Below are 27,762 nucleotides of genomic sequence, written 5' to 3'. Positions count from 1 at the left end.
AAAAAAAAAAAAAAACCTGATTATCACAGGTGCATGCACACATACATCTGGCTCTGCCAGGGCCTCCTAAGGCTGTGTCTCCAGGGCCCATGGGGGGATCACCAAGCAACGGTGATCCACTCCTGGAGGCACCCTGGCCCCCCTACACCCCTACTCCCCTCCAGGGTCGGGAACCTGTCAGAGGCAGGCACTGGGGCCACAGAACAACTTGCCAGATGTCACCCCTGCTCCCAATACCATCTCTGCACTCTGCAACCTTGGGGACCTAGGAAGGCACCCCTTGTCCCCCAGGATCAGGCTGTCTGCTCCCACTGCCCTCTCCTGGCTCCCAGAGCCTGCTCCAATCCTGGCTGAGGAGTGGAGCTGCCCCATGGGTCTCCTCTGAGCTGTCTGTCCTGTTGCTCAATAAAGCTCCTGTCTTGCTCACCCTCCACTTGTCCACGTACCTCATTCTTCCTGGACGCAGGACAAGAACTCAGGACCCACCAAATGTCAACCCTAATATACCTGTAACACAAAAGAGCTGATACATTCCCCTTGGTTGCCACATTGCAGGCAATGAGGAAAGAAGCCCTGCAGTACTCTGGGGAGCCAAGACCTGGGAGCTCCCTGAGCCAGGGATGTGGGCTCCCCATTTGAGGCCGTGCAGTTCCTGGCATCTCCAAGCTTCTGAGTGCTAACGTGTTCCCCAGAGCCAGCTGTGGAAGCTGTTGTGGTACACCTGGTCCAGCTGCAGCTTTACAGAGAGCCAGCACCCATCCTGGCACCTGGAGCTGCCTGCCCAGCGGCAGCAACCAGCATGTGTGACTGCAGTGGCCAGACTTCATGCTTGTTCACATACCCCTCACTGCTCCACGCCTGGCTTGCCCTTGGCAGGCATGGGATCCAGGCTAGTATTATACGCCAAGCACAGCCTGAAATGCCAAGTGGGCAGAATGAGCCCAGCAGGTCAGGCAAAACTCAGGCAAAGGCACCACCAGCCATAGAAGTTTCTGTAAGAAAACCAATATCCAAAGATCCTATAAATACGACATTAAAGTGACAATCCATGAGAATAAGAGGTTATTCTAATGGGCCCTTAAGTGGAGAACCATTCCTGAATGGGTCAAAGAAAGACCAAAGACTCTGTATGTGAAGGACCTGACCTGCCACTGCTGGCTTTGAACAAGATGGAGAAATGGGACATTTAGGCAAAGAATGCACATAGCCTCCAGAAGCTGAGAAAAGCCCTCAGATTGCCAGTCAGCAAGGAAAAAGGGACTTCAGTCCTACAGCCACAGGATTTAATTTCTACCAATAATGTGAACAAGCAAGAAAACTAAGACCATCTCCCATAGCTTCCACAAAAGAATGCCGTCCTTTCTGAAATGTCATACGTTTTTTGTACTTCGTTTTGTAATGCTACTCCATCACTCTGCCCACAGAGATGGTGTGGGTAACATGTATGAGGGAAGCAAAGGTTTATTTACTGGAGGGTCAGAGGAAGTATAGGTGGTATTCCTAGAGATCTTAAGACAGCGCCAAAATCATGAGCAAATTCAAACCCTACTATTATCCACAAGGGGGAAAAAAACACATTAGGAATCGAGAATTCACTGTTTATTTGTGCAAAGAAAAAGATATGCTGCTACTGCAATTTAGCCACTGCTCTGTTTGGTGGCCAGTCTCTTGTCTCTCTCTTCAGCAACAGTAAGTCGAATGCCCTTTCCCCTGGGCAGGGAAATCCAAGGTTTATTGCCCTGCAATAGAAGAGGAGATAAAAATAAGTACAGAAAGAAAGGGAGGAGAGAAAAACAACATCCCACCAAAACACACATGCCTCATACCTTCCTTCACATTAATAGCCAGCTAACAGAACACCACCCAACAAAATCTAAAACAAAATAAACACTTCCTTATACATGTCTCCTGAGAGGTTATCTGCCTCTCACAGTCCCTCCCACTCCTCACTGCTGAGCTGCTAAATAAAGGTCTTCCTGCTTCTATTTTATGTGAAGCAATCAGCCAACAAGTTTTTCATAAGCATCTTTAAAGGCAAGGCCACTAACTTCAGGTTCTCATAGTTTTGAAGTCGTGTACTGTCAGCACCCTATCATCAGCTTTACAGAACTTTTACATGCATTTACTCACTTCCCTGATCCCCTGCTTTCAAAGGTATAAACTGAGGTTTCATAATTCAATACTGAGAAGAGGAATGGCCCAACTATAGAGCTTCTGAGTGGCACAGCCAAAAAAACAACAGCAGGCTTCGCCTCTGTACCACTTCTCTCAAATATCCTAAGGACTGCCAGGGTACAAGTGAAAGATGCTGCTCCCGGGACTGAATAGCTTGATGAAAAGCTTTTCAGCTGGCCAGGCGTGGTGGCTCACGCCTGTAATCCCAGCACTTTGGGAGGCCAAGTTGGGTGGATCACCAGGTCAGGAGATTGAGACCATCCTGGCTAACACGGTGAAACCCCATCTCTACTAAAAATACAAAAAGAAATTCACCGGGTCTGGTGGCGGGCGCCTTAGTCCCAGCTATTCGGGAGGCTGAGGCAGGAAAATGGCGTGAACCCAGGAGGCAGAGCTTGCAGTGAGCTGAGATCGCGCCACTGCACTCCAGCCTGGGCAACAGAGCAAAATTCCATCTCAAAAAGTAAATAAATAAATAAAAATAAAAAGCCTTTTCAATTATGTCCGTTGCCCTTTCCTTAAGTCTTGGGGCAAGTGACTCCCATGTAAGGACACTGCATGATTTCAGAGGTGCTCCTTCACTGAAAAGGTCTCAAAAGATCCCAGAGCAAGATCATCTTGAACAAGTAAACTAACAAGTGTTACGTGCCTTGTAAATGCCCTTATTCTCAAATTAGCAACTCACTCATAGCCCCTTTGCATCAATCTCCATCAACTCCATGTTCACTGATGAACTGTAAGATGGAGTTTCAGAGGGGTTTAGCAGACTCACTTACAAAAGTAAGGGGGCATAGCACTACCAGGATTGGAGCCAGTGACCTTAATCCAGCCCATACCAGTGATGTAGCCCTGCAAAAGTTGCAAGGCTGAGTTTAACTTAATTTACTGAATGACACTGCTGGCATCTCACACAGACCACCTGAAGAGGCAGGTGTAAGGCTCTAGATCTAATCTTGTTTGTTCTCAGAGGCTCTAAATAGAGAGCTTCCTGCACTCTGTGACCTTAACACTGGAAAAAGAACAAACAGACGAACACCAGTAATGGATGCAGGTCTTTATGCTTTTTAGGATGCGTCTTCTTAGAAAGAAGTAAAGAGAGTGTAAGTCTTACATTGCCAATGACAAAAATGTTGGAAAGCCTCGTGGCAAAGCTGTTGCCATTGGCATCCTTCACATGCACCACATCAAAAGAACCAGGATGTCTTTCCCTGTTGGTGATCACACCAACACGACCAAGGTTGGCTCCACCAATCACCATACACAAATTGCCTAGAGGGAAAGGAAAATAAACAGGAGAGGAGTCATTTTAAAACCAGACAGGGGCCTGTTGCCTTTAAAACAAATTAACACACACGGGCTCACCAGGAAAAAAAAAATGGAGCATCATCCCAAAATTGTAATTTCAAGAACGCTTGTCACTGTAAACAAATGCTATTTGCGAATTAGATTGCAGTCAGCATTTAAAGGCAGGCCCCTAATGATTTTTCAAATCATAAGCTTTCCCTGCATTGTTTGTCCAACAATAATTCTTCAAAGGTTGAATAAATAATCATTTTGGGGTTGACAAAGATGGCATGGAACAGCACTGGGTAGGGTGGATGGGTAGAGAGATAAGGAGGATGACTGAGAGGGAGGGAGAACTGGAGAAATTCAGGCTATGAGAAAGACACTAGACAATAACGAAAGGCCTTTAACTGGACGGCTAGCTAATCCAGTCTTTCAATGGGGAATCTTCTAATGTTCCAAGGGCTCTCAGGGGACACCGGGAGGAACACATTTGTTTCAGCTATCTAGAGTTATTTTTGCGGGACATAATCATCTAGTATAAGTATACTATCTAGGACACAGGCTACCTTGTCAAGGAAGTTTTACCTATCACAGAATAAACATGTTTTAAGAAAAACTTTCCCTCAAACCACTGCTAATAAAGACTTAGCCACAAGTCCTCTTTTTTATGTGAAGACACATTTAAAAAAAAAAGGAAAAAGGACATGTCCTCTTTTTTTAAAGAAGACACACCACCAAAGCCAGAGAATAAAGCCCTGTCTTAATACTAACAAAACAAAACACAAACAAGTGACCTAGCCGAAAAAACTCCAGGATAAATTTGAAATTATAACCTATGAATCAAGGGCACAAACATATTACACTTATTGATCTCTCAAAAACTGATGGGAAACAGAAGAACCCAACTCAATCTGAGCATCTTAAAGATGAGGCTCAGGATGCAAGAAAATTACAATTATCTCTAAGGTAAAAATTGCTTGGTCTGACAATGATCAAACAGATTTCTGCAGTTTGACCCTTTCTACCACAAACACATTGGTTGATCCAACATGCAGATTTTTAACAGAAACTCAAGGCCAGCTGCTTATATGTGTTTTGACATGGTGAGAAGCCATAGGAATTAAAAAGACCAAAGGTTTTGCCTCAACATTAGCAAGTATACTGGAGAGTTAGAGAAATGATTTGAAAGTAATTTTGTGTAAGATGGTATGGATAACCACTAAAGTCACAAGAAAGTACCCACAGACCCGTATCTGAAAGATAACAAAATCACATAAAAGGCCCAAGATTTTGTTTCTTAAGTCAGTGTACTTGGCCAGTCCTTTAGGGTCCTTGTGGCAACTACTAAGACAGTAAACGAGCAGCCCCTAACAACCTCAGTTACAAAGAACTTTCTTATACTATACTTTAGAGTTAAGGAAGATTTGGATAGAAGCACCTGCTCAGTAACAAAATGCAGGGCTTGAGCTAGCTGGTAAGCAGAAGATAATCCTGAAAAAGCGGTAAGATGAAATGTCAATGAAAACTTACTATTTTGCTCAAGACTGAATTGCAGAGCCTCTTTTAAGAGAAAATCAGTACTTAGGCAAGAGTAGCAGAAATGCCTTGCAATGCTTATGTCAATTAAAAGGTGCACAAAGTTTTTTTTTAGTTCATTCTCCAGAGCCCTCATGTGGGAACACTATGGACTTAGTATGCATAGGGAAAAAAACAGAGCTAATTATGGTAAAATTCAAATTGTTAGTAACAGTTCCTTCACTTCACTTGTTTGTCACTGCTTCTAAAAGTGAAGAAAGGCTACAAATTGATGAAAACATTGATTCTTTCAAGATGTGTTAAGTTCCAGTAAAAAGCCCCTGACATTTAGAATGGTGCCTACTACGTACGGCACATTAGTAAATGGAGGTTGAAAGCGGAGACCCTTCACATGAATCACTATTTTATAATTCTTGAATGTGTCAGCTCTATTCTTTATGTCTATCAGACAACTCCCAGGAAAACAGACTGAGTACAAACTAATGTTGACTTTAGTTGTGGGACACTCCTTCTTTTTGATGGTCTCACAGGGACAATGGAATAGAAATCAAAGCTCCGGGTTCAGTCTCCAGGTGAAAACAGCAGACGCTTCCCATAATTAGCTGGACCCCAAAGGCAAAACCCTCACAAACACCTGAGCCCAAAACAATCCTTCTTCCTAATAACTTAAAATCTGAAATTCACCCTGTCTGGGCAGCCAGCAAGGGAATCTCAAGTCTTGATCAAGGTGATCTCATGCTGCTAAGACAGCCCAGATGCCAGACAGAAGGAAGGCAGAATCATCTTGATCGCATAGTATTCTTACTAACAGTACTTTACATGTAGTGTCTAGCATGGAAGGAACTAAGACACCATAGTAAAGACCACCATCCTCAACATAGCACAAACCAAATGCAGAACTTGGAACTGCCTTAAAAGGGTGTACAAGGATAAAAGAAAAAATAAAACATAACAAAACTAATGTAAATCAACAAGAAGCCCACCTTTGCAGAGTAACCTAGTGGATCTGAAAATCAAACAAATAATGAAAAATGTGGTTACCAAAATTAAGAATGGAAAGGAATGGGTTTAATGAAACATGTCTATAGTTGGTTGAAGAGAGAATCAGAAAAATAGAAGATGCTGAAAATAACTGCTCATGATGCACCATGGAAAGACAAAGGGATGAAAAATGGAGAAGACTGGATGAGTGGGTCTACTGTGAAAAGCTCTAATACAAGTTAAATCCAAGTCCCAAAAACTGAAGTGAGCAGAAGGTTATGGACAAAGCAGTACGTGAAAACAAAATTTTCTACTGCAGTGGATCACAGCTAGGCATGGTGGCACACACCTATAATGCCAGCTACTTGGGAGGCTGAAGCAAGAGAATGCTTAAACCTCAGAGGCAGGGGTTGCAGTGAGCCGAAATCATGCCACTGCACTCCAGCCTGGGTGAAAAAGCAAGACTCTTGTCTTGAAAAAAAAAAAAAAAAAAAAAAATGCCAGGCACAGTGGCTCATGCCAGTAATCCTTGCATTTTGGGAGGCCAAGGCAGGCAGATCACCTGAGGTCAGGAGTTCAACACTAGCCTGGCTAACATGATGAGAAAACCCTGTCTCTACTACAAATTACAAAAATTGCCGGGCACTGTGGCTTAGGCCTGTAATCCCATCACTTTGGGAGGCTGAAGTGGGAGGATCATCTGAGGTTGGGAGTTCAAGACTAGGCTGACCAACATGGAGAAATCCCAACTCTACTAAAAGTACAAAATTAGCCAGGCATGGTGGCACATGCCTGTAACCCCAGCTACTCGGAGGATGAGGCAGGAAAATCGCTTCAATCCAAAAGGCGGAGGTTGCAGTGAGCAGAGACGGCACCACTGCAGTCCAGCCTAGGCAACAAGAATGAAACTCCATCTCAAAAAAAAAAGACATACAGGGATGGGGGTGGAGCAGGGTATATGAGACAGTTGTTACAACAGCAGAGAGGACATAGTACCACAGACAGGCATCAGGCAAAGCAAGAGGTTACGGGCTTCAGAGAAGCACAGCCAAGAAAGTACACATGCAAGCCCTGAGATGAGATTCCCAAAACCTCTAGCATGGCTGACTGGTGAACGTCATACTCCCTGTATGAAGATACATAGGGAAGACTGGAAGAGGTGGCTGTTTTTCTTTAGAAAAATGAGCCTAAAGAAACGATGATGTATGAGTTACCAGACAAAAAATTCAAGCTAACCATCTTAAAGATGCATATCAAACTAAGGAAACAGATACAAACAAAATCAGAAAAACAACCCATAAACAACATGAGAAGTATCAACAATGTAAAGGAAACCCACAAAAAAGGATCAAACTCTGGAACTGAATACAATTGAACAGAATTTAAAAATCACAGGTCCAGAAATAATCTGCAAACTTGAAGACAGGCCACTGAAATTAACAAGTCAGAGGCGCAAAAAGGAAAAAAATAAATAAATAAAGGTGAGCCTAAGAGAGGGAGTAGCAGACACCATCAAGAGGAACAATATACAAACTACAAGAGTCCTAGAAGGAGAAAAGACAGAAACAGAGAAAATGAGAACAGGATTTGGGGGAAAGACAGGGAGGGGCAAAAAGCCTACTAGAAGAGAATAATGGCCCAAACTCCCCAGTTGTGTGAAAGAAGATGGACATACAAATTCAAGAAGCTGAACTCCAACTAGGATAAGCCCAAAGCATCAAGAGACAATATAATCAAACTCTCAAGAGTCACAAAGAAAGAATCTCGGAAGCAGCAAGTAAAAAGTGACTCATCATTTACAAGGGAGCTCTTGCTAGATAAGCTATAACTCTGCAATCCAGAAGACAGTGGGATGACATATTCAAAGTGCTTAAACCAAGTGACAACGAAGAGTCTAACTATAAAAGAGCCAAATATGAGTGACCATGGCCCATGACACAACCCTCAAGAGGAGACCCTGAGAACATGTAATCAAGATGGTCAGGGCACAGCTTGGTTTTATACATTTTAGAAAGGCATGAGGCATCAATCAAATACATTTAAGAAATACACTGGTTTGGTCAAGAAAGGGCAGGGTTGGGGGGTTATCAGGTCCAGTCTATTGGTGAATTTAAACATTTTCTGGTTGACGGTTGAGTTTGCCTGGGATTGGTAAGAAGGGAAAGGGAATGCTCAGGTTAAGATAAAAGATGATGGAGACTGAAGTTCTTCTGAAGTCTTAGGGAAGTGGTTGCCCTTAGAGACAATAAATGACCAATGTTTCTTATTCAGATTTTAGTTTATCTCTTTAGGATTGGGAGGGTCTGGAAGAAAAAGATTTATCTATTTTAATAGAGATTCTTTACAGATGCAGATTTTTCCTCCACTCCCACGAAGAGCAGCTTTGCAGGTCCATTTCAAAATATGGCAAACATGTTTTGGGGTAAAATATTTTTATTTTCTTCATTGTCTCGTAATGTTATCCCAGAGTCAGACTGGAAAGTAAGTCATGAAATATAGGGTTAAATAAAACCCATCTGATCATCAGTCATGCTCATTTGTAGGGCATAACTCTCCAGATCCCTTAGATAGGGATTTGGGCAAGATAATCATCAGGGTTTAGTCCTCACAAGAATACCATAACTTTCAAAATGAAAGAAAAAATAAGACCTTCCAAGGTAAGCAAAAGCCACTAGGCTGGCCTTACGAGAAATGCTGAAGAAAAGCACTTCAGGATGAAACAAAAGGATGTCAGACACAAAACCATATGAAAAAAAGAAAGAAAGAAAGAAAATATAAAGCTTTCTGATAAAGGTAAATATACAGACAAATAGAGAATCCTAGATCACAAAGGTGTATAAATCACTTTTAAGTCTGGTATAGAACTTAAAACACAAAAGCACATCAACAACCATAAACCAATGGTAAAAGGATACACAACAGAAAAATATTCATGTGTGCCATCAATAACAAAATTTGTCTGAGGGGATATGGAGATGCAACTGAAGGTAACAGTTGAAAAGACTGTTTTCACTTTAGGATAATTTATGTAATCCCCTTGGTAACTACAAAGAAAATAACCATGGAAGACACACAAAATCAGAAAGGATCCAAAGCGTTCTTTTATTTTTTGTCACTACAAAAAGTAAAGAGCAGCAGAACACAAAAAGGCAGGTAATAAGGGAGAAAAAATAGGTATAAAATAGCTACAGAACATACTGAAAATAATTAACAACAGAGCTATACTAACTAATGCCTTCCTTAACAGTAACTATTTTGACTGTAAAACAGATTAACTCCTCACCCCAATCTAAGGACACAGACTAGCTAAATGAATAAAACCAGCCAACCAACCAATCAAGTTACAACTACATGCTGTTAACAAAAGACCAGTTTCAGATTTAACGACACACACAGGCTGAAAGTGAAGTGCTGAAGTTGATGTTCCAGGCAAATAGTAAGCAAAAGAGAGCAGGGGTGACCAAACTTGGGTCAGACAAAATAGACTATAAGTCAAAAATTGTCACACAAGACAAGGCAGCTCAAAAATGCTTATGTTACAACAGAAGAAAGACCTCAAATGAATAGCCTAACTACATTACAAGGAACTAGAAAAACAGAATAAACCAAAGGTTGCCAGAAGGAAGAAAATTAAATAAAGACCAGAGCAGACATAAAAGAAAAAAACAGTAAGAAAAAAGAAAAAAAGCTAAGGGTTGATTTTTTAAAACAGATTAACAAAAACTGACAAAACCGAAGTTGAGCATGGTTGACTCACTTGGATAACACACTTCCTAATTTGAAAACAAAATACAAAATGACAGTAATTCAACAGTGTGATACTGGCATAAAAGACAGGCAAACAGACCAAAGGAAGAAAATAGAGCCCAGAAATAAACCCAAGCATATATGGCCAAATGATCTTCAACAAGGGTGCCCAGACCTCTCAATGGAGAAAAGACAGTCACTTCAACAAGTGGTGCTGGTAAAACTAGGTCCCCGCGTAAAGAAACAACATGAGAATACCTTACATTACACCATATACAAAAACCAGCTCTAAACAGATTAAACGTAAGGCCTTGAACTGTAAAGCTCCAGAGACAAACACAGAGACCACAAGCTTCATGACGTAAGAGATATAATTTCCTGGACATGACACCAAAAGCAAAACCTGACAAATTTAAAAATGCCTGCCAACCAAAAGAAACAATCAGTAAGGGTGAAAAGGCAACCTATGGAATGGGAAAAAACATCCACAAATCTTACATCTGATACTATCTAAAGATGTCCTACAACTCCACAATACCAGAAACAACCTAGCTAAATACTGGACAAAGGACATGAATAAAACCTTTCTCCAAAGACATACAAACACTCAAAAAGATGTTCAACATCTCTACTCATCACAGAACTCCAAATTTAAAAAAATAATAATGAGATATGACCTCATACCTACCAGGATAGCCACGAGAAAAAAAAAAACAAAATATATAAAAAGCAAACAACAGCAAAGTGTGGGAAGGAATGTGAAGAAACTGAAATTCTTCTACACTGTTGGTAAGAATGTAAAATGGCAAGGCTGCTATAAAAAACCGCACAATGGCTTCTCAAAAATTTCAAAACTATCTCATCCAGCAATGCCACTTCTAAGTGTGTATACAAAAACATCCAGCAGGATCTGGGAGAGTTGTCTGCACCGCTGTGTCCCCAGCAGCATTACTCACAGTAGCCAAGAGGTGGAGACAACCCAAATGTCCATCCACAGAGGAATGGATAAACAAAATGTGGTATACACACACAACTGAGTATTACTCTGTCTTAGAAAGAGGAAGGAAATACTGGCCAAGTGCAGTGGCTTACGCCTGTAATCCCAGCACTTTGGGAGGCCAAAGAGGGTGGATCACCTGAGGTCAAGGGTTTTGACTCCAGCCTGGCCAACATGGCGAAACCCTATCTCTACTAAAAATACAAAAATCAGCTGAGTGTGGTGATGGGTGCCAGAAATCTTAGCTACTCAGGAGGCTGAGGTAGGAGAATCACTCGAAACCAGGAGATGGAGGTTGCAGTGAGCGGAGATAAAGTCACTGCACTCCAGTCTGGGCAACAAGAGTGAAACTCTCTCAGAAAAAGAGGAAAGAAATACTTTCACATGCCACAACATGGATGAACCCTGAGGACATTATGCCAAGCAAAGTTAACTAGTCGAAAAGGACAAACACTATCAATTCCACTTATTAAGACACCACCCAAAAGAGTCAAATTCACAAAAGCAGAGTGGTATGGTGGTTGTCAGAGGTTGTAGAAAGGAGAAAGTGGCAAAGTTGGTTAAAGCACATAGTTTCAGTTTAACAAGATGAAAGAGTTCTGGAGATCTGCCACATAAGAATGTGAATATAGCCAGGCGCGGTGGCTCACGCCTGTAATCCCAGCACTTTGGGAGGCCGAGGGGGGAGGATCACGAGGTCAGGAGATCGAGACCATCCTGGCTAACACGGTGAAACCCCGTCTCTACTAAAAATACAAAAAATTAGCCGGGCGTGGTAGTGGGCGCCTGTAGTCCCAGCTACTCGGGAGGCTGAGGCAGGAGAATGGCGTGAACCCGGGAGGTGGAGCTTGCGGTGAGCCGAGATCGCGCCACTGCACTCCAGCCTGGGCGACAAAGCAAGACTCCGTCTCAAAAAAAAAAAAAAAAAAAAAAAAGAATGTGAATATAGTTAACAACACTAACAAACTGTACACTTAAAAATAGTTAAGGTGGTAAATTTCTGACGTATCTTTTTTTTTTTGAAACCACAATTAAAAATTATTTAAGCATTTAAAACCAAACAAACCAAGAACTACAAAAAAACCTTTGCCCTCACTCAGTGGGTTTCTTGTTACTAGGAATATTGGCTTTGTCATTCTGAGATTAATTTACGTACACTCCCAGGACTAAACTAAGTAAACTAGTAAGTAATAAACAAATAAGCAAAAAAATTAATACCAAGCATGTTTGTGTAAGACAAAGGGATATATATTTCAAATAAAGTTAGGGCCGGGGCGGTCGCTCACACCTGTAATCCCAGCACTGTGGGAGGCCGATGCAGGTGGATCACCTGAGGTCAGAAGTTTGAAACCAGCCTGACCAACATGGTGAAACCCTGTCTCTACTTGGGAGGCTGAGGCAGTAGAATCACTTGAACCCAGGAAGCGGAGGTTGCAGTGAGCCGAGACTGCACCACTGCACACCAGCCTGATCAACAGAGAAAGACTGTCTGAAAGCAAAATGAAACAAAACTCCCCCCAAAACAAAACAAAACAAAAACAAACAAGTTAGGTGGGGGAGAAAAAAAAATCTGTTGAATTTTAACTGGGAATTTGATTTAATAAACAAATGAGATACAACATATCATTTCATTGGAGATAAGAAGTCCACATCCATTTTAAAAATTATTCTCGGCTGGGCACGGTGGCTCACGCCTGTAATTCCAGCACTTTGGGGGGCCAAGGCAGGCGGATCACGAGGTCAAGAGATCAAGACCATCCTGGCTAACATGGTGAAACCCCGTCTTTACTAAAAATACAAAAATTAGCCGGGCATGGTGGCAGGCACCTGCAGTCCCAGCTACTCGGGAGGCTGAGGAAGGAAAACGGCACAAACCTGTGAGGTGGAGCTTGCAGTGAGCCAAGATCGTGCCACTGCACTCCAGCCTGGGCGACAGAGCAAGACTCTGTCTCAAAAAATAAAAAAAAAAATTATTCTCAAAGGTATGCAAAAGTTTGAGAGACAAGCATAAGATGCTCCTACCTACCCACTCTCCAGCTTCGTAACATTTTTAAACTCCGGGCCAGCTTTGATTCATCTTTACCTATGCAGTCCTGCACTGGATCACTTAGAAACAAATGGCCAGTACCAAATCATTAGAACCTGAAATATTCTCACAAGCCACTCGAAAATCTAAGTAACTCTGCAAATGTTTCTTAAATGTGTTCCAATATATACATTTTTTCCTTTGTCCCTTTACCCAAGTTTGTCTTGATTCTTTGACAAGAATACTTCCTGAATGTAAGTATTCCTGCTATTACTTCCTGCTATTACTAGGAGGTGCACGATGTCTGGTTATCTCTGTGGTCACACTGAAATCAAACAACAGGTTTAGGTATCACAAGCATGACACATCCTGTTTAATATCCCCTCTCAATGTTTTCCCCTAATGGGAAGCCCTCTCAACTTTCACAGCCAAGAAACAAACATTCTTGGCTAAAATTTTCAGGTCAACAGTAAATAACAGAAGTGCAGGCAGCACAGGTATAAGGTCATAGTGGTCAAACAACAATCTGACAACCCTAACCTGTGGAGTACTCAACTCAAGACAGCCAGCCTAGGCTCAAACACCAACGCAACTGAGGACTTTGGCTAGGTCTTAAATCAGAGTCCAAGTGAGGACTGTGGGGGTGCCATAAGCAGGTAAACAGGGAGGGCAGATAAGCAACAGAACAAAATCAAAAAAAGCAACAGAACAAAAGTCACTGAAGAATGGCACAAAAGGAGTTGCCATTGTTTGCTGTCCCTGACCTATTCTTTCAGTGTTTCTGCATGTCTAAAAATTTCTGTTAAAACAAGTCAGGCAAAATATTTTACTTCCTTAGCTGATCAGGTATTAGCAAGCACTTGGGTATAAACCTGTCAGGAGTCAGAGTCTGAGGTATAGGGCGGAGAAACAAAGCTGTAGACACATCTTTTTCTCATCACTAGCTTAAGATTATCAGGACAACTTCAGCCCTTCACCTCAAGGAACACAGCTAAACTTTATCACATTTAAAACAAAGTTCCCCTCTTCTGACAAACAGAATGGACACAGAGTTTACATAGCTATGGTTTACATTCTTGAATGAGGCTGGGCTACTGGAGATAGCCCAAAGGGACATCACACCTCTACTCAACATCAAGAACCCACTGCAAACCCAAGAGACCATGACACAATATGCTCTTAGAGAAAACCAAATGTGTTTTAGTTCTCTCTAATCATAATGGGTGTACAGACAAACAGAAGAATAAAATAGAAAGACAGAAAAAGAAAAGACAAAGAGGGAGGTGGCAGACAACACAAGGGAAAAAAAAAACTTACCTGTATCAAATTTGATAAAGTTGATTATCTTGCCAGTCCCTAAATCAATCTGCACAGTATCGTTCACCTTGATGACAGGATCTGGGTAGCGGATGGTTCGAGCATCATGAGTCACCAGGTGAGGGATTCCCTTCACTCCCACAGTAATCTTCCTCACTTTGCACAACTTGTACTGTAAACACAGCAAGGAAAATCAATTCAATATGTAAACACAAAGCCAGCCTAAAGCAGTCACCCAGACATTACTTATCCCATCGATTTCCAGCATTTCCTCGGTCAGAGAAGGAGTGCTCTTGGGAAAAACTACATTAAACAGTCACAGAGCTGATGACCTCCCATACTGATTTAGTAATTTAGACATTTGGGAAACCTTGCCAAGGGGGAATCTGTTTCAGAACCCTCTGGTGGCTGCTGGAAGAGTGCTCAGCTGAACTAACCTCTGGTCCTTTATCACAGGCTAAAAGCCTGTGGCCTGTGTATCTGAGTGGTAACACACAATCAACTGGTATATCATTTTTTCCTCAGGGACATATTTCCAATTGATAGTCCTCAATGGGCAACTCTGGAGCAGTGATAACAAAGAGCCCCAGAGACAAACTTAACTCTACCACTACTAAGAACTGCTAAGAACATGTGGCTTTTGCCGGGCGCGGTGGCTCACGCCTGTAATCTCAATACTTTGGGAGGCCAAAGCAGGCAGATCACCTAAGGTCGGGAGTTCAAGACCAGCCTGACCAACATGGAGAAACCCCGTCTCTACCAAAAATACAAAATTAGCCAGGGTGGTGGCACATGCCTGTAATCCCACCTACTCGGGAGGCTGAGGCAGGAAAGTCGCTTGAACCCAGAAGGTGCAGGTTGCAGTGAACCAAGATTGCACCACTGCACTCCAGCCTGGGCAACAAGAGTGAAACTCTGTCTCAAAAAAAAAAAAAATCATGAGGCTTTTATGACCAGGTTAGGTAAAACAGCTGTCTCGGCCAGCTACATGCTTTCTGTACACAATGCTGCTCTTCCTCATCTCATTTTTAAATGGCACAACCCATTAACTACTTGCTTTATTCCTTGTTTAACACTTACCACTCTGGTATTGCTCGTGACATCTATCAGCAGGAGCAGTTCAAAATGTCTCATACCAAGTACATGTATCAGCCCAAGAGTTATCCAAGCCCCATTTTGTTCCAGAAGCAATTTTCAGGTGCTTCAAATGGTACACCATGTAATCTCAAACAAACATAATCCATTTATGGTTGCCAATGCCCATCCTACATACCACAGGCTCCCCATGGGCTGTCACTGCTCAGAAGTGACAAAGTGAGTTTTCTTTCAGCTTTGTTGGGAGAAAAAGCTTATAAAAGTTAAAAGATATTAAAAACTCCACATTTAAACTGAGTACAGTCCTCTGAAGTCTCAGGACAAATTCTGGGTAAACGTGAAAATGACAAGTACAAAGAGTGCCAGATGACAGAAAAACTCCCTGAAAAGATGACAGAAATACTCCAGAAACTGTACAATAAATGAACTCAAGGAGCCACTTTTTTGTTTTTTAATCAGCTGCTGCATTTCCTCTCTCCCCTATCTTTGGGCTCTCAGGACTAACTAGGTTTGCCAGCTTCTCTCTTATCACTGCTTTTAACCTGCCTAGGAGGTGTGGAAAGAGACATAGTAAGTAAAGTAACTAGAGCTTGGGCTCACTCTCCTATAAAAAAGGCCGAAGTTGAAATACTGTCCCCTTAAGCTTCAGAGGTGCAAGATGGGAATAATTATTGCACACTACTACATCTTATACATTTATGAGATAATGGAACATAAAGGACCTGGCAAAGCAGTAAATGTCAGCTAATATTATTTCTGCTGCTACTATAGATTTAACACCATTCAAGGTGCTATGGAGATGTGAGGCCATTTAATATAAGCCAGCAGTCCAAAAAGGTGACAAAGGCTCCTATTCCACATGTGGAACTTAGGCCACATTAACTCCCCAGTTAAGGTAAATCTGGAATTCATCAGCCTGGCATATCCAAGCCCACTTATCCATGTTAAGGCCTGGATCCTATGCAGTCAATCTAATGAGAGCACGCTCTTCAAATCAAAACTTCACAGTTGACACACCCCTCCAGGCATTCTCCAGTGAGTGTTCAGTTTGTTTGCCACCACCACCTCACATTTACCACCACTACTAATAGAAACTCAAGATCATTTCCAGCTTTCCTGGCCAGTGAGTTAAGCAAAGAATTGAAAGCTGCGTAGCTTCCCTGATCAGAACTGCCTACTGGACCGACCAACTGAAAACTTCAGAGACTATAATTCAGAAGTCAAACATAAATGTAGAAATTGAAGAAACTCCCAGACGCTGCATGCAAACATACCAATTAAAGCTCTTAACGAAAAGTTGGAAGCACTTCAAGGGACAATTAGGCTGACTGAGCCCTTTTCTTTCAAAAGGAAAAGGAAAACCACATCCTCCTTTCCGGCTGCCCTGCCACTGTGTGTACCACACCCAAATTAACTTTAGGAATGCCTTTGGGTCCAGAACTTGGCCCTAAAGGACAATACATCAGAAACCTGCTTGCATACAAGCAAAAAGGCCACAATGTATAAAACTTTTGTTCTACTGCCTGTCATAGTAAGGCACAGCAGGACAGAAGCCCTTTGAAAGTTTGGATGGAACTTGGAGGGAGTGAATGGTGGCAGAAGGAGAGCAAACCAAACACAGTGCAAACCAAGGTGACTATAGGAATGGCCCCACCACCCAGCGATGTAAGTACTTGGCCATCCATAAACAAGTGTAATGAAGGTAATGTGAATGTGTGCAGAGGCAGGGTAGGGGGTGCTGTCATTAAGATACTGAATACAACTTGGCACATTCCTTCCAACCACTATAAATATCCCCATAAGAGAAGACAGATCCAATATGCAACCAAATTCAGCAGATAAGGTTATGTACCAGAACAGAAAATCATCAAGCTATGGTGCTACAGTAGGCAAAATACTTACGTGTGATGAGGCAGAGGGAGAATATGGACACAGACACAGAGCGTCCAGGGTTCTGAAAGGAGGTTCACTGAGCAGCCAAGCAGAACTGCCTCAGACAATAAATGATATAACAAGGGCACAGAGGGATACTAACCTGCCCAACTTCAGGGTGAATACATGTGGATGGGGTATAATATGCCTATCAAAGCCCATTCTTCTCTTTGCCCTTTAATCCAAAGTGGAAAACTACGAAGCTATAGTCCATAAGCACCAAAGCAGTGGGCTAAGAATCCAGGTTTGTTTGAGTCTACGGTAAGTAAGGCTAGAGGTGCTGAGTAAGCAGACAGAGAAAACACATTTTCCCCTTATACCTCCCAAAGCCCTGGGACCAAACCACAAGAAAGATTACACCACTCAGTATACATTCTGCAACCGGTGGAGCCAGACTTAAAAACAATCTGTCAACTTCACTCTTCCATCCTCATTTAAAAGAGTAACTTGCACTTTACCTTTAAAATGTGCTATCCAATTATCAGTACCAATCCAGTGACCACTTACTAATGCAGTGTTACTTTAACCAACCTAGGGCTACTAGTGGGCATTTTCAATCTCTCCAGCTCTACTCCATGCTAGATATAAGAAACCCTCTGTCCCTGATAACCAGAGAAAGAACTCTGAAATGCAAGCTCTAGTTCTGAAATGGCTCTACACACAGTTACTGAGTTCACTATTACTGATATCCCTATTACAATCACTGCTCCGTGTTCAAAATAAAATCTGGCCCTCTCTACCTCTGCCCCTCCAACTTCATGAAGCAAGTCTTTGCATCACGGCCTGCTGAATGCATTCCTATCACCCAACTGTCCTCCACATTTTTTGTATGTGACATCCTGAACCTACTTGGGTGATTCTAAAACCTTTCCAGTGAAAGTTAATCTTGTCCCTTTTCCACCCTGGCTCATTAGCTCCAAATAGCCCAGGTAAGACAGGTCCAAGCAAGTTCTACGACTGTGAACTCATAGAAGGCCTATTCACACCTCAAAGCCTACCTGCTGCCCTCCACTTTTCATGTACATCCTGTCCAGTGTACTGTCTCAGCTGAGCTGAGAACAGTGCTAAGGGAGTCAAAATAGTTAGCAGGTACTGCTGACAGTCAGGAGAAAGACAACAAAAACAAAACAAGTAAAAACATTTTCTTCTCCTATATCCTCCACAGATCCTTTCACTAACCAACAGTTTCTGCATGGATAGCAACAGCACCATGCAGTTCACTGCTATATCACAACATCAAACTTGAAGCCTTGTGCCCAAAGGTCCTTTGCCTTTAACTGCACATGTGAAACACCCTCTGAAAAAAGACATGGCCTCTCTCTTTAAAGGTGCCTCCAGTTCCAACTGGCCTCCCTCCAACCTGTGAGATGGTTCCCTCTGGAACTGTTAACCCAAGCTTCACGATGCATGACAGTCCTTTAAGCATCCACAGATGACTGTGAAATACAGATTACACTTAGCAACTATCTACAAGTGAGTGAAATGCCTGTAAGCATGCTAGCACATTAACGGGTAACAGTTCTGTGTCTAACCTCTATACAGAGCTGACTGACCAGGTCTCCAGTGCTTCAAGACCAGGACTAAGGCAGGCTAAAAACTTTTGAACACTTTTATTAGTGGGAGTGCTCCTGCAAAAGCCAACTTTAGCAGGCTTTCCTCACATCCACCTCAGATGACTTTTATTACCTATGCACCTTCATGTGGCCAAAACAGCTCAGGATAGATCTTGGGTCCTCTCACTTAGTAGAGGCCCATCCTGCCAGGAAACTAGCGGTTCACTAAGGGTAAGACTGGCCATATCATGAGGGGAACTTCCAGTTGAGCTAAACCTCTTACCACAGGGGTAGCCTCAACATCTGCAGAAAACCAATTATTTTTCCTCTGTCCCACAGCTGAAAAGACTGTCTTCAGATTTTAAAGATGTGACACCCCATCACCTTCTGTCCTCCACCCCAAGACTCCCAAAGACTGTAGGGCCCTCTGAGTCACCACTCACAAGTGAGAAAGGCACAACAATGACAGCAAACAGGAGACTGCTCTGAGTTCAATCCTTAGTTCTTAGTATGGGGCTCAGCCTCTATGTGGTAAAGGAATCAGAGTTCGGACTGAGTCCTGCAAGCAGGCAGGCTCAAAGCCACGAAGGCAAGGATACAATGGATGAAAACAAAACAGTATGAGCTGAAGGACCCCAAACCAACTGCTTATAATAAAATGTCTGAGACAAAAGGAAATGTCTGAGAGAAAAGGAGAGGGTTGGGAGCCAAGGAAATAAAAGGTAGCTGAGCCTAGGTATATGTAAGCCACGCATATCTAAGCAAAATGCTTAGACAGGGTGCCTCCAGAATGTGTCAGTTTCTGAGCACTCTCAGAGACAGAAGTTTGGAGAAAAATAGCCATTGAAAGGAACAAAATAATGCCTCTTGCAACAACATGGATGGACCTGGAAGCCATTATTCAAAGTGAAATAACACAGGAGTGGAAAACCAAAACCCCTATCTTGCTATGAGTATGCAAAGGCATACAGAGTGATATAACGGGCTTCAGAGACTCAGACGAGGGAGGTTGGGAGGGGGCCAGGGATAAAAATAACTACACATTATGTTCAATGTACACTACTAAGGTGATGGGTGCACTACAATCTCAGAACGCACCACTGGAAAATTCATCCATGTAACCCAAAAAACACCTGTATCCAAAAAAATTACTGAATTTTTTCAGATTTATTTTAATAGAAGAACTACAGAGAAAAAGTTTATTCTTAACTGTTGAATAGCACTCTACCACAAGAAAACCTCTTAACTCTACCATCTGTCTGCTCAGCAGTCTTGACCAGTCATAATTTGTAATCACATCACCACCTACTACAACATGCCTGCCCCATTGACACCCTTTCCATAAAATCTTGACTGCAAGGTGAGGCCTCCTGTCATTCTCCAAAATGAATGTCAAATGTGAGGCTCCACTGAGAGCATTCTACACTGTCCCTCTCAAACCACAGATAAACTCTTCGCTTCAGGTTTCCACTGCCCTTTGTACAACACCTACACAAACTAGTATGAAATCTTTCCCAGCTGGCCTCCCTCAGAAACAGATCTAACTGCCCAGGTTCCATCTTTTCTGAAACTTAAACTTCAACTGCCTATTCCCTCCACCTGTCTTCTTCCTTGCCCACCAAAAAGGCACTAGTCTCCCCACTCATGGTCTTGATCATCTCCTTTTGCACCAGTCTCCAATTCTCTAAAACAAATGGGCAAACATCACCCACTATCTTAAAAGAAACTCCCTCTTTCTGCCTCTTTCTAGTCACTGTCCCGTATCTTCTACTTTGAGAATAACTGTCACCTTTATGAGATTCAGTCTTCTCAATGTTCAAGAATGGTAATCCATAAACCCAAGTCTCTGTTTGGTTGCTTTCTCTGATTTTCTCTTTTTGATTTCTTTAACCAGTGTTTTCTACTTTTCAGGAAACAGAACCTGCACCACCTAGATCCTGTTCATAAACCAATATGAAATCTCCCTCTCCCCATGCACACCTATCACTGAACACAGGCTGCCCAGTATCAATGAGGTTTCTGTGCCAACTATTCAGACAGCATCTACTGTAACTCTTTTGAGCAGTGTTTCAGTCCTCTATTTCAGTCAGCACTTACTTCTGTCTTATCATCTACTTGCAAGTTGCAAGGCAAGCTGAACCCAAAGCATTAAGGTACTGTCCTTCCATCCACAACTCTCTCAAGCATCCATGTATTTCACCAAGATCTGCAGCTACCATCTCCTTATCCTACCACCAAACATTCAATCACCGTGTTCCACATATGCTTCCTCCACACCACAGCAGGGGATGTATATTCTAAACCCCTGTCTTCTTTGCCATCTTCCATATGATACTTGTGCTCTCTACCCCCACTCACAATGGGAACAGGCACTGCCTTAGTTCCCATTACTCGTGTGCAAGTTCATCATGGGCTCACCCAAAGTCTTTCTTTTTCTCCCATCCACTGTAATGGCAATCACCCACAAAAACAGACCTAATCTCCCATTCTTAAATCCAGTGACTTCCATTTCCTTGGTCTTCAACAACTAATACCAAGTTGTTAAGGGGAAAAATTATGTCTGAAATCCATCAGGCTGTTTTTCCAAGACCCGCAAAATACCACTTTTCTAGTCTTATTTTCAAGGGTGGAGGGCTGTTTGGATGTTCCGTCTCTCCACTAACCTATGCTACCTGGTGGATTAATAAACTATGAAAAGGCTCCCTGGTGCGTCCCTGACATAACTGACGTCCCAGGAGCCTCTGATTCCCCACTCTGAACTCGCTGTGTCCTTGGCTCAAGCCAAGCTAAACTGGGTGGGGTTTGTGACAGGGAATGCTCCCTTCCAGCTGCCCAAAGAAACAACCAGCAAACAAATAAGCTCAATCAAAACTTCCCCAAGTCTCTCACCTGTTACACAAGGATAAGGCCAATACCCTAACCCACGGCAACCATTTGGCACTTCTCGCTACTATGCGATAGTCTCCTGGACACAAGCTTTTACACCCTGGCTGGCCAATCTGGTAGGGCCAGTACTAGGTATTAACAACACTCCAGTATCTCCTTGTCCCACTCCATCTCCCCCTACTTAAAAATTCACAGGGACTACCAATCTGCATTGTCTCTTGAGATCCAAATTCCATACAAAAGCAGAAACCAGTCATCAGATTTGATTTCCTCTGTGCTTTCTACCTTTTAGGTACAAAAGAACCCAACACCCTGCACGACTGAACACACTGCATGATTCAAGGTCTAGTTCCTACCATCTAAAACAAAGTACCTCCTGTGGGAGAATCCACAAAAACAGAATGGACCCTGCATCAAGGGACACAACCAAATAAGTCAGAAACAACCAAACAACCAATATTTGTCAATTCCTTTAGGGACTCTAATGTGTTTCCCCCAGAGAAATAAGAGAAAAAGGCAAGCCGGTTAAACTAAGTAGAAACAACATCCAATGAAACGTTGTGGTTCACTTACAGAATGCATCTCATATTCAGATGGCATCTAGTCACTGTAACAGTGATTGGGTCATGTGAAAAACAAAGTCACCCCATGACCCTAAATCCAGGGAAAAGAGGAATGGATGACTGAGGGGTGATCCTGGTTTCCAAAGAGGTCTTCCCTACACAGAAAAATGGAAGGCGCTGTCCACACAGAAAGCAACTCCCTTGAAAGTTTCCTTGAAACTTCAGCCATTAAATCTGGGGAGGGAAGAGGGAGTTTTAAGGGCAGAGGCAGACATCAGGAAGTCAATCATCTTCTATGTCTAGTAAGTGCAAGGCAGCACTACTACTAACATAGTCACAGAAACCTGGCAGGAAAGCATATTATCACCATTTACAAGGAAAACAAAAGACTCAGAAAAGGTTCTATGTACTGTTGCCTGCAGTTACACAATTAATGAACGACAAGAAATCTGGATTTCTACCCAGGCCTTCCTGGTCAATATCACAGATCTTTCCTGTACAGAAATATCTTGTCCTTCAGAGAACTCCTTACTTGTAATCCCGTTTCTAAAACAGTCTCGTGTGGAAAATCCATTACTTTCTATCAGTGTGCACCTACATGCCTGGATTAACAACCAGACGCAGAAGTAGAGATAGGAAATATTCCCGGAATCTGGCTTAAACACCCTCTGACAAACTTAGCAACAGACCTATCTGTCTGGAAATTACAAAGCTCACTTGACTTGCGCAACGTACCTTTGCCTCTTCCACTGTGATGCGGTGAACAGCAAAACGGCCCTTGGTGTCATAGACCAGGCGGAAATGTTCACCTGTCTTCTCGATGCTGATGACATCTGATCACAAAAGGGTATAAGGAATATTATTAACACAAAGTTTCTTTTGCCTGCACAGCAGGAACACGCTATGCCAGGTTGAACCTGAGAACGTTTTAGCAGCCTAGGAGTCCCCAGCACTTGACAGAGGTGCTTGAATGAAACCAACCAACCCCTGCTCCTGTCCCAATACATGTCATCCAACAAAAGGAAGTGAATACATTTATGGCTGCTCTATTGCTTCCTATGTTCTTGTGCAATGGCTGCTTGAGACTGTGTTCTGGGTTAACGCACTCAGGATCCTGAGGAGAAAACATACATGAGCACACCCACACATACCAGGAAACCAAATGAACAAGCAGACCTCACATTTAAGCAAGCAAGGCTCCAGGCTCAGCAGGCTGCCCAATCAATGTCCTGGCCCCCTTTACGCCCTCCATGACTTCACTTATCAGGAGTCCTGCCTCACTCAGGATTTGGGGTTTTGAGAAAGAAAGCAAAATGCTAAAAAAAAGAGGAAAGAAGGAAAGTAAGAAAAGGAAGGTGTGTCTTTTCTAACTCAGTGGCTGGATCCTAGGAATGTCCGGTCTGGAACCCCATCCACTCGGTAGCATCCACACCTGACAAAGTAATCATCCCCCTGCTTTCTGGACAACGCTAGGCTAAAAAGCTGTATTGAGCCTTTCACCATGAAAAGGGTGAACAAAGCACTAGGTCAGAATTCCTTACCTTTCCCTACCTCCCCTCTCGGTACACTTTTTCCCTAGAGGTGTGTGACCCTTCTGCCCCTCCTCCACCCTCCCCCCCAAAACAAGCTGCAAATCCATCCTTGGAGATCCAGAATAGTTAAGTCATCAACGAAGTGGGAAGACAGAGCCAAAACCCTGTTCATTGACAAAGATTCTCTCCTTGACCAATCGTTAGCCAGTTTCCTCTGAGCCCTCCTCTTGGCTAAGCTTCAACCTTGACCTATGAACACCTCAACACTAACATAGCTTCTAGAAGCTCAAGATGAGCCCAGTCTGCCTCAAAGTGCCTGCCTGAGAAAACTCAAGGCTGCCAAAAGAATTTACTGTTTGTTCCAGCCAACACCTAAGTACAGCTCCTCTGTCTCCCAGTCTCTGATGGGAAGGTAGAAGCCTAACTTTGATAATCCGCCAGCATGCAGCCACTGCTGGCCTCATCCCATTTACATTATCAACCCCTTTCCAGCTTTTCACTTGAGCCTTGCCACTCCTCTCCCTATCCCTCATTCTCCTTCTGAAAGGACCAGCAGTAACTTCCGCAGAAATCTGAAGTTCAGTGTCCAGTTTTATCACTGGCAACATGACAGCCCTACATCTTGTCCTTCTCTCAACCTGTTCCTTCTTCAAAACAAAACAAAGAACTCTTTCCTTACCCATGAATCCAGCAGGGTATGTGACATCCACTCGAACCTTGCCATCAATTTTGATGAAACGTTGCATACATATCTTCTTTACCTCATCTCCAGTCAACGCATACTTGAGTCTATTCCTGAGGAATACGATCAGGGGAAGACATTCCCTCAGCTTGTGGGGACCTGTCGATGGACGAGGTGCCTGTAGAAGACAAGGAAAGGTAACCTAATCTATGAAGATCCACTCCTTATGTAACCAGATTGAGCAGATGACGTACCTTAGTTCTGCATAAGTTCAGCTGAACTTAACTTGTTGTGGGGAAGAGGAATACAAGAGGGCAATTATTTTATTAGTTTAGAGGTCTGTCTTGTTAGGAAGGTCATATCTCCAACCATGGAAATCTCATTTTGTGCCCCCTCCTTCCCCAAATCTAGCCTCACAACCATCTCCCCATTTTGCCCTGCCCCAAGCACCACTGCCACTCATACTCCTTCCTCAAACCTCCCTTGAACACAACACTACATCCCATGTATCTCAAGTGTAGCTTACGCTTTACCCAAAACCTTATGAAGACATATTCTACTACTCTCTCACCATTCCAGGCTTCAAAGTTCCACACAAGCCCTGCCGATGTTGCAGGACCACCCTGTAATACCCAATGTGCGTTCCTCCTCTCTTGGCTGCTTGCCGGCTGAAGTGTCATCAAATTCACACTGCAACAAATCCTGTAACCTATACTCTCGCAGTTTTGGTGTTATACTGTCCTTAGGATATCTGCTACCAGTACATACAAAAGTCTCAAGGTCTGTCTTGAACACCACTCCCCAATTATCTTTTAAGCTTGGATCACACAAGAATCCCTTCCAACGGAGACCGTTCAAGCTGCTTCTACAGATCCCTCTTAAAATGGACTCGCAATCATTAACCACACACTTTCATCAATGTCACAGGGAAAAGGAGAGGCACCCACAAGACTAAGGGACCAAGTTCCCAGCAAGTCTTCTTAAAAAGAGTGCCTTGCTCATCCACTTAACAATAGAGAAAACAATGGCCCATCCAGGGAGGTCAAATAGTAGGGGACAGTAGCAGAGGTAGCACTTGGAAGCAGAAACTGACAGGGACAGGTTGCAAATCCAGGTCCCCAGCCAACACACTGCCTATGTTCTCTCTGAAAATATCAGAACAAGGAAGGCAGATTTCTACTACTCAGTGTTCAGAGTTCAAACTGTACCAAGAAGAGGCCAAATCAAGTTAGTTACTAAGTGCCTCCTAAATGGAGACCCTCGGGGCTAAATATAGTCTCTTACCACATTTATTCCTGCTCAAAAAACCCTTGGCATCTTAAGCGCCTCGATTCTGTCTTCATCACACTGGCTCCTCTCTGTCTCAGAAGACCAAGACTTTACAGCTTTAACCACTCTCTCCTAGTGTGACCACACCACCAATGTGGAAATTGCCTAGTCTCCTTGTGAGATGCTTGCCTCCCGTGCCTCTGAGTATACTGCCCTCATCCTGCCAGGTCTTCAAGGTTGGGTTCAAGAGCCTCCATACTTTCTCACACAACTTCTTGCCTTTGTTTTGTGGGCTCCTGTAGCCTTTACTATTAAACCAGTAACTCGGGCTCAACGTAAAAAGCAGCTACTCCACCCTCTAAAACAAAGGGTAACTTTAAATTAAACCCATTTGATTATTAATGGGGACTCAGCGGACTGTCACTGAACTCCTTTCTTATGTGGAATTGGACACATTCATTAACCCACCCAGCTCTGGGCTCAGGAAGTGCCCTCTAAAGTGGGGAGCTAAAACAGCAAAGGAAACCATCGGGACGTGACATCCTGGCCCTTTGTAGCACAGAAAAGTGCAAGGACAAGTTCAGGGTTAGGGAAGTCTTTACCAACAAAAATCCCACATAACAAACAAGCAAACGCCGCCCCCAAGAAATACCGAGCCACAGGTATTTAGCATGTACTCTTGACTAAAAAAAACAAAAAAAAAAAAACAAAGTTATACTCACAAATACACCCGTTAGTTTGTCAAGCATCCAATGCTTCGGCGCTGCAACACGCTTTAAGTGCTTCTTGGGGCCCCGAGCCTGAAAAGGACACGAAACTCAGAGAAATTCGTCTCCGCTGACAGTGAAATATCCTCATCTTCAGCTGTAGGAACTGCTAACGGGTAATACCTGATTCAAGGAGAAAAGATCGCCCAGCCCATACTCACGCCCCGTTTTGAACAAATATTACTTCCTGCCAGACCCCAGAAGAGACCACGCAAAGCACAGACCTTTGAAAACTTGGCGGGTCTCCCTAGCATCCGTCAAGAGAGCGTCCACAGTGCTCTCCAAGCGAATCTGAGGCTGCTTCAACGTGTGAAAATAAGCTAATCCGGGTAAAAAGCCACCGCCGGGCTGCGTCAAGGATGGACTCACGTGATGGCCCCCAGACCGAGCACAGCGAGACGCACTCTTCTCAGACCTCCCCTCTCCAAATCGGGTTTCTTGAAGCAGCACCAGCAGCATTCCCACCCACCAAGTAGGGGCGACCGAAAAGTGAAACATCGCCAAGCTAGAACGGCCCTTTTTCAAATGATGGAGGCAGATATACTAGGAGTTAGGAAGTATCGGTCTTACCATAGCGAAACTCTGCGACGGAAGGGAACCTGTTCTTTTCCGGTGCAACCAAATTCTGTGGTCGTAAACCGCAGGAAGTCAGATGAGTGAGAAGTTTAGTTCCGGTTTCTTATTCTTCTGCTGCAGAGTTGGCAGCCTGGAACTGAATTTCTTAGCATTTTCAGTTTCTGATACTGATTTACAGGTGTCAGTTATGCCGCAGGACTTTTTGTTGTGCCTACCCCCCGTCAAGTTGGCTGAGCTGGGAGGACGCAGTTTACACTCTTAAACTTATCTTTCGCCGACCTTCAAAATATTTAGCAAAAGTCCTGAAACAGCACGATTTAGGAGCCTTAAAAAGAATGCCAATCGTAAGAAATAACCTATATGATTCCTTGTGACTGTGACATGCTGTGATTGCAAAATCATGATTTGTTTCAGAGACAAATCATTCCTTGTTCAGGATTGGGGCCAATTTCATAGGTTTGGGAAAGTACTAAAATCGTCTGTACCGTAAACATTGAAAGGATAGGTTTTATGGCATTTGAATTTTAAGTCGAATACCTTGCTTTGGATTAGCTCGTGATGATGGCTGCACAGCTCTGTCCATGTCGTAAATTCACTTTTAAGAGAGTGAGGTCGGCTATATAAGTTGTACCGCGCAGGCGTGTGTGTGGTCACAGCTTCCATTGAGGTGGAATTTTTCACGCGCGTCCGCCTGACAGAATTGATATACAAAAAACAACCAGCCAGGCCGGGCACGGTGGCTCACTTCTGTAATCCCAGCTCTTTGGGAGGCCGAGGTGGGCGGATCACGAGGTCCGGAGATCGAGACCATCCTGGCTAACATGGTGAAACCTCGTCTCTA

General features: G+C 43.3%; 1 protein-coding gene across 5 annotated transcripts; it reads right to left on the bottom strand.

Moving 5' to 3' along the window:
• Positions 1-1,584: 1,584 nt before the first annotated feature.
• Positions 1,585-27,762, bottom strand: RPS4Y1 (ribosomal protein S4 Y-linked 1). 5 transcript variants are annotated; one of them, XM_063703359.1, is made up of 8 exons: positions 27,459-27,762; positions 26,916-27,223; positions 26,301-26,378; positions 24,307-24,487; positions 22,831-22,928; positions 14,067-14,238; positions 3,287-3,444; positions 1,585-1,739 (listed from the first exon to the last, which is right to left on the bottom strand). In XM_063703359.1, the coding sequence occupies exons 2-8, from the start codon at positions 26,916-26,918 to the stop codon at positions 1,638-1,640; spliced, it is 792 nt and encodes a 263-aa protein (XP_063559429.1). In that variant the 5' UTR covers positions 26,919-27,223; positions 27,459-27,762; the 3' UTR covers positions 1,585-1,637. The 5 variants fall into 5 exon arrangements, with proteins under 5 accessions (XP_063559429.1, XP_055233213.1, XP_055233212.1 ...); XM_055377238.2 differs by having other exon boundaries at positions 26,916-27,762; XM_055377237.2 differs by lacking the exon at positions 27,459-27,762 and having other exon boundaries at positions 26,570-26,931.

This window comes from Gorilla gorilla, chromosome Y, assembly GCF_029281585.2.
Source record: "Gorilla gorilla gorilla isolate KB3781 chromosome Y, NHGRI_mGorGor1-v2.1_pri, whole genome shotgun sequence".
NCBI classification, from domain to species: domain Eukaryota; kingdom Metazoa; phylum Chordata; class Mammalia; order Primates; family Hominidae; genus Gorilla; species Gorilla gorilla.
Note: the sequence above shows the minus strand (reverse complement) of the source record. Positions and strands in the feature narration are given on the sequence as shown.

Excerpts from the sequence above, each read along its gene's own strand:
- RPS4Y1 (XM_055377236.2), bottom strand. The coding sequence starts at position 26,843 with ATGTTTCACTTTTCGGTCGCCCCTACTTGGTGGGTGGGAATGCTGCTG. Across the intron at positions 26,379-26,714 it reads CTCGGTCTGGGGGCCATCAC|GCTCGGGGCCCCAAGAAGCA; the intron begins GTGAGTCCATCC and ends TGTCCTTTTCAG. Across the intron at positions 14,239-22,830 it reads TCACAGTGGAAGAGGCAAAG|TACAAGTTGTGCAAAGTGAG; the intron begins GTACGTTGCGCA and ends CTGTGTTTACAG.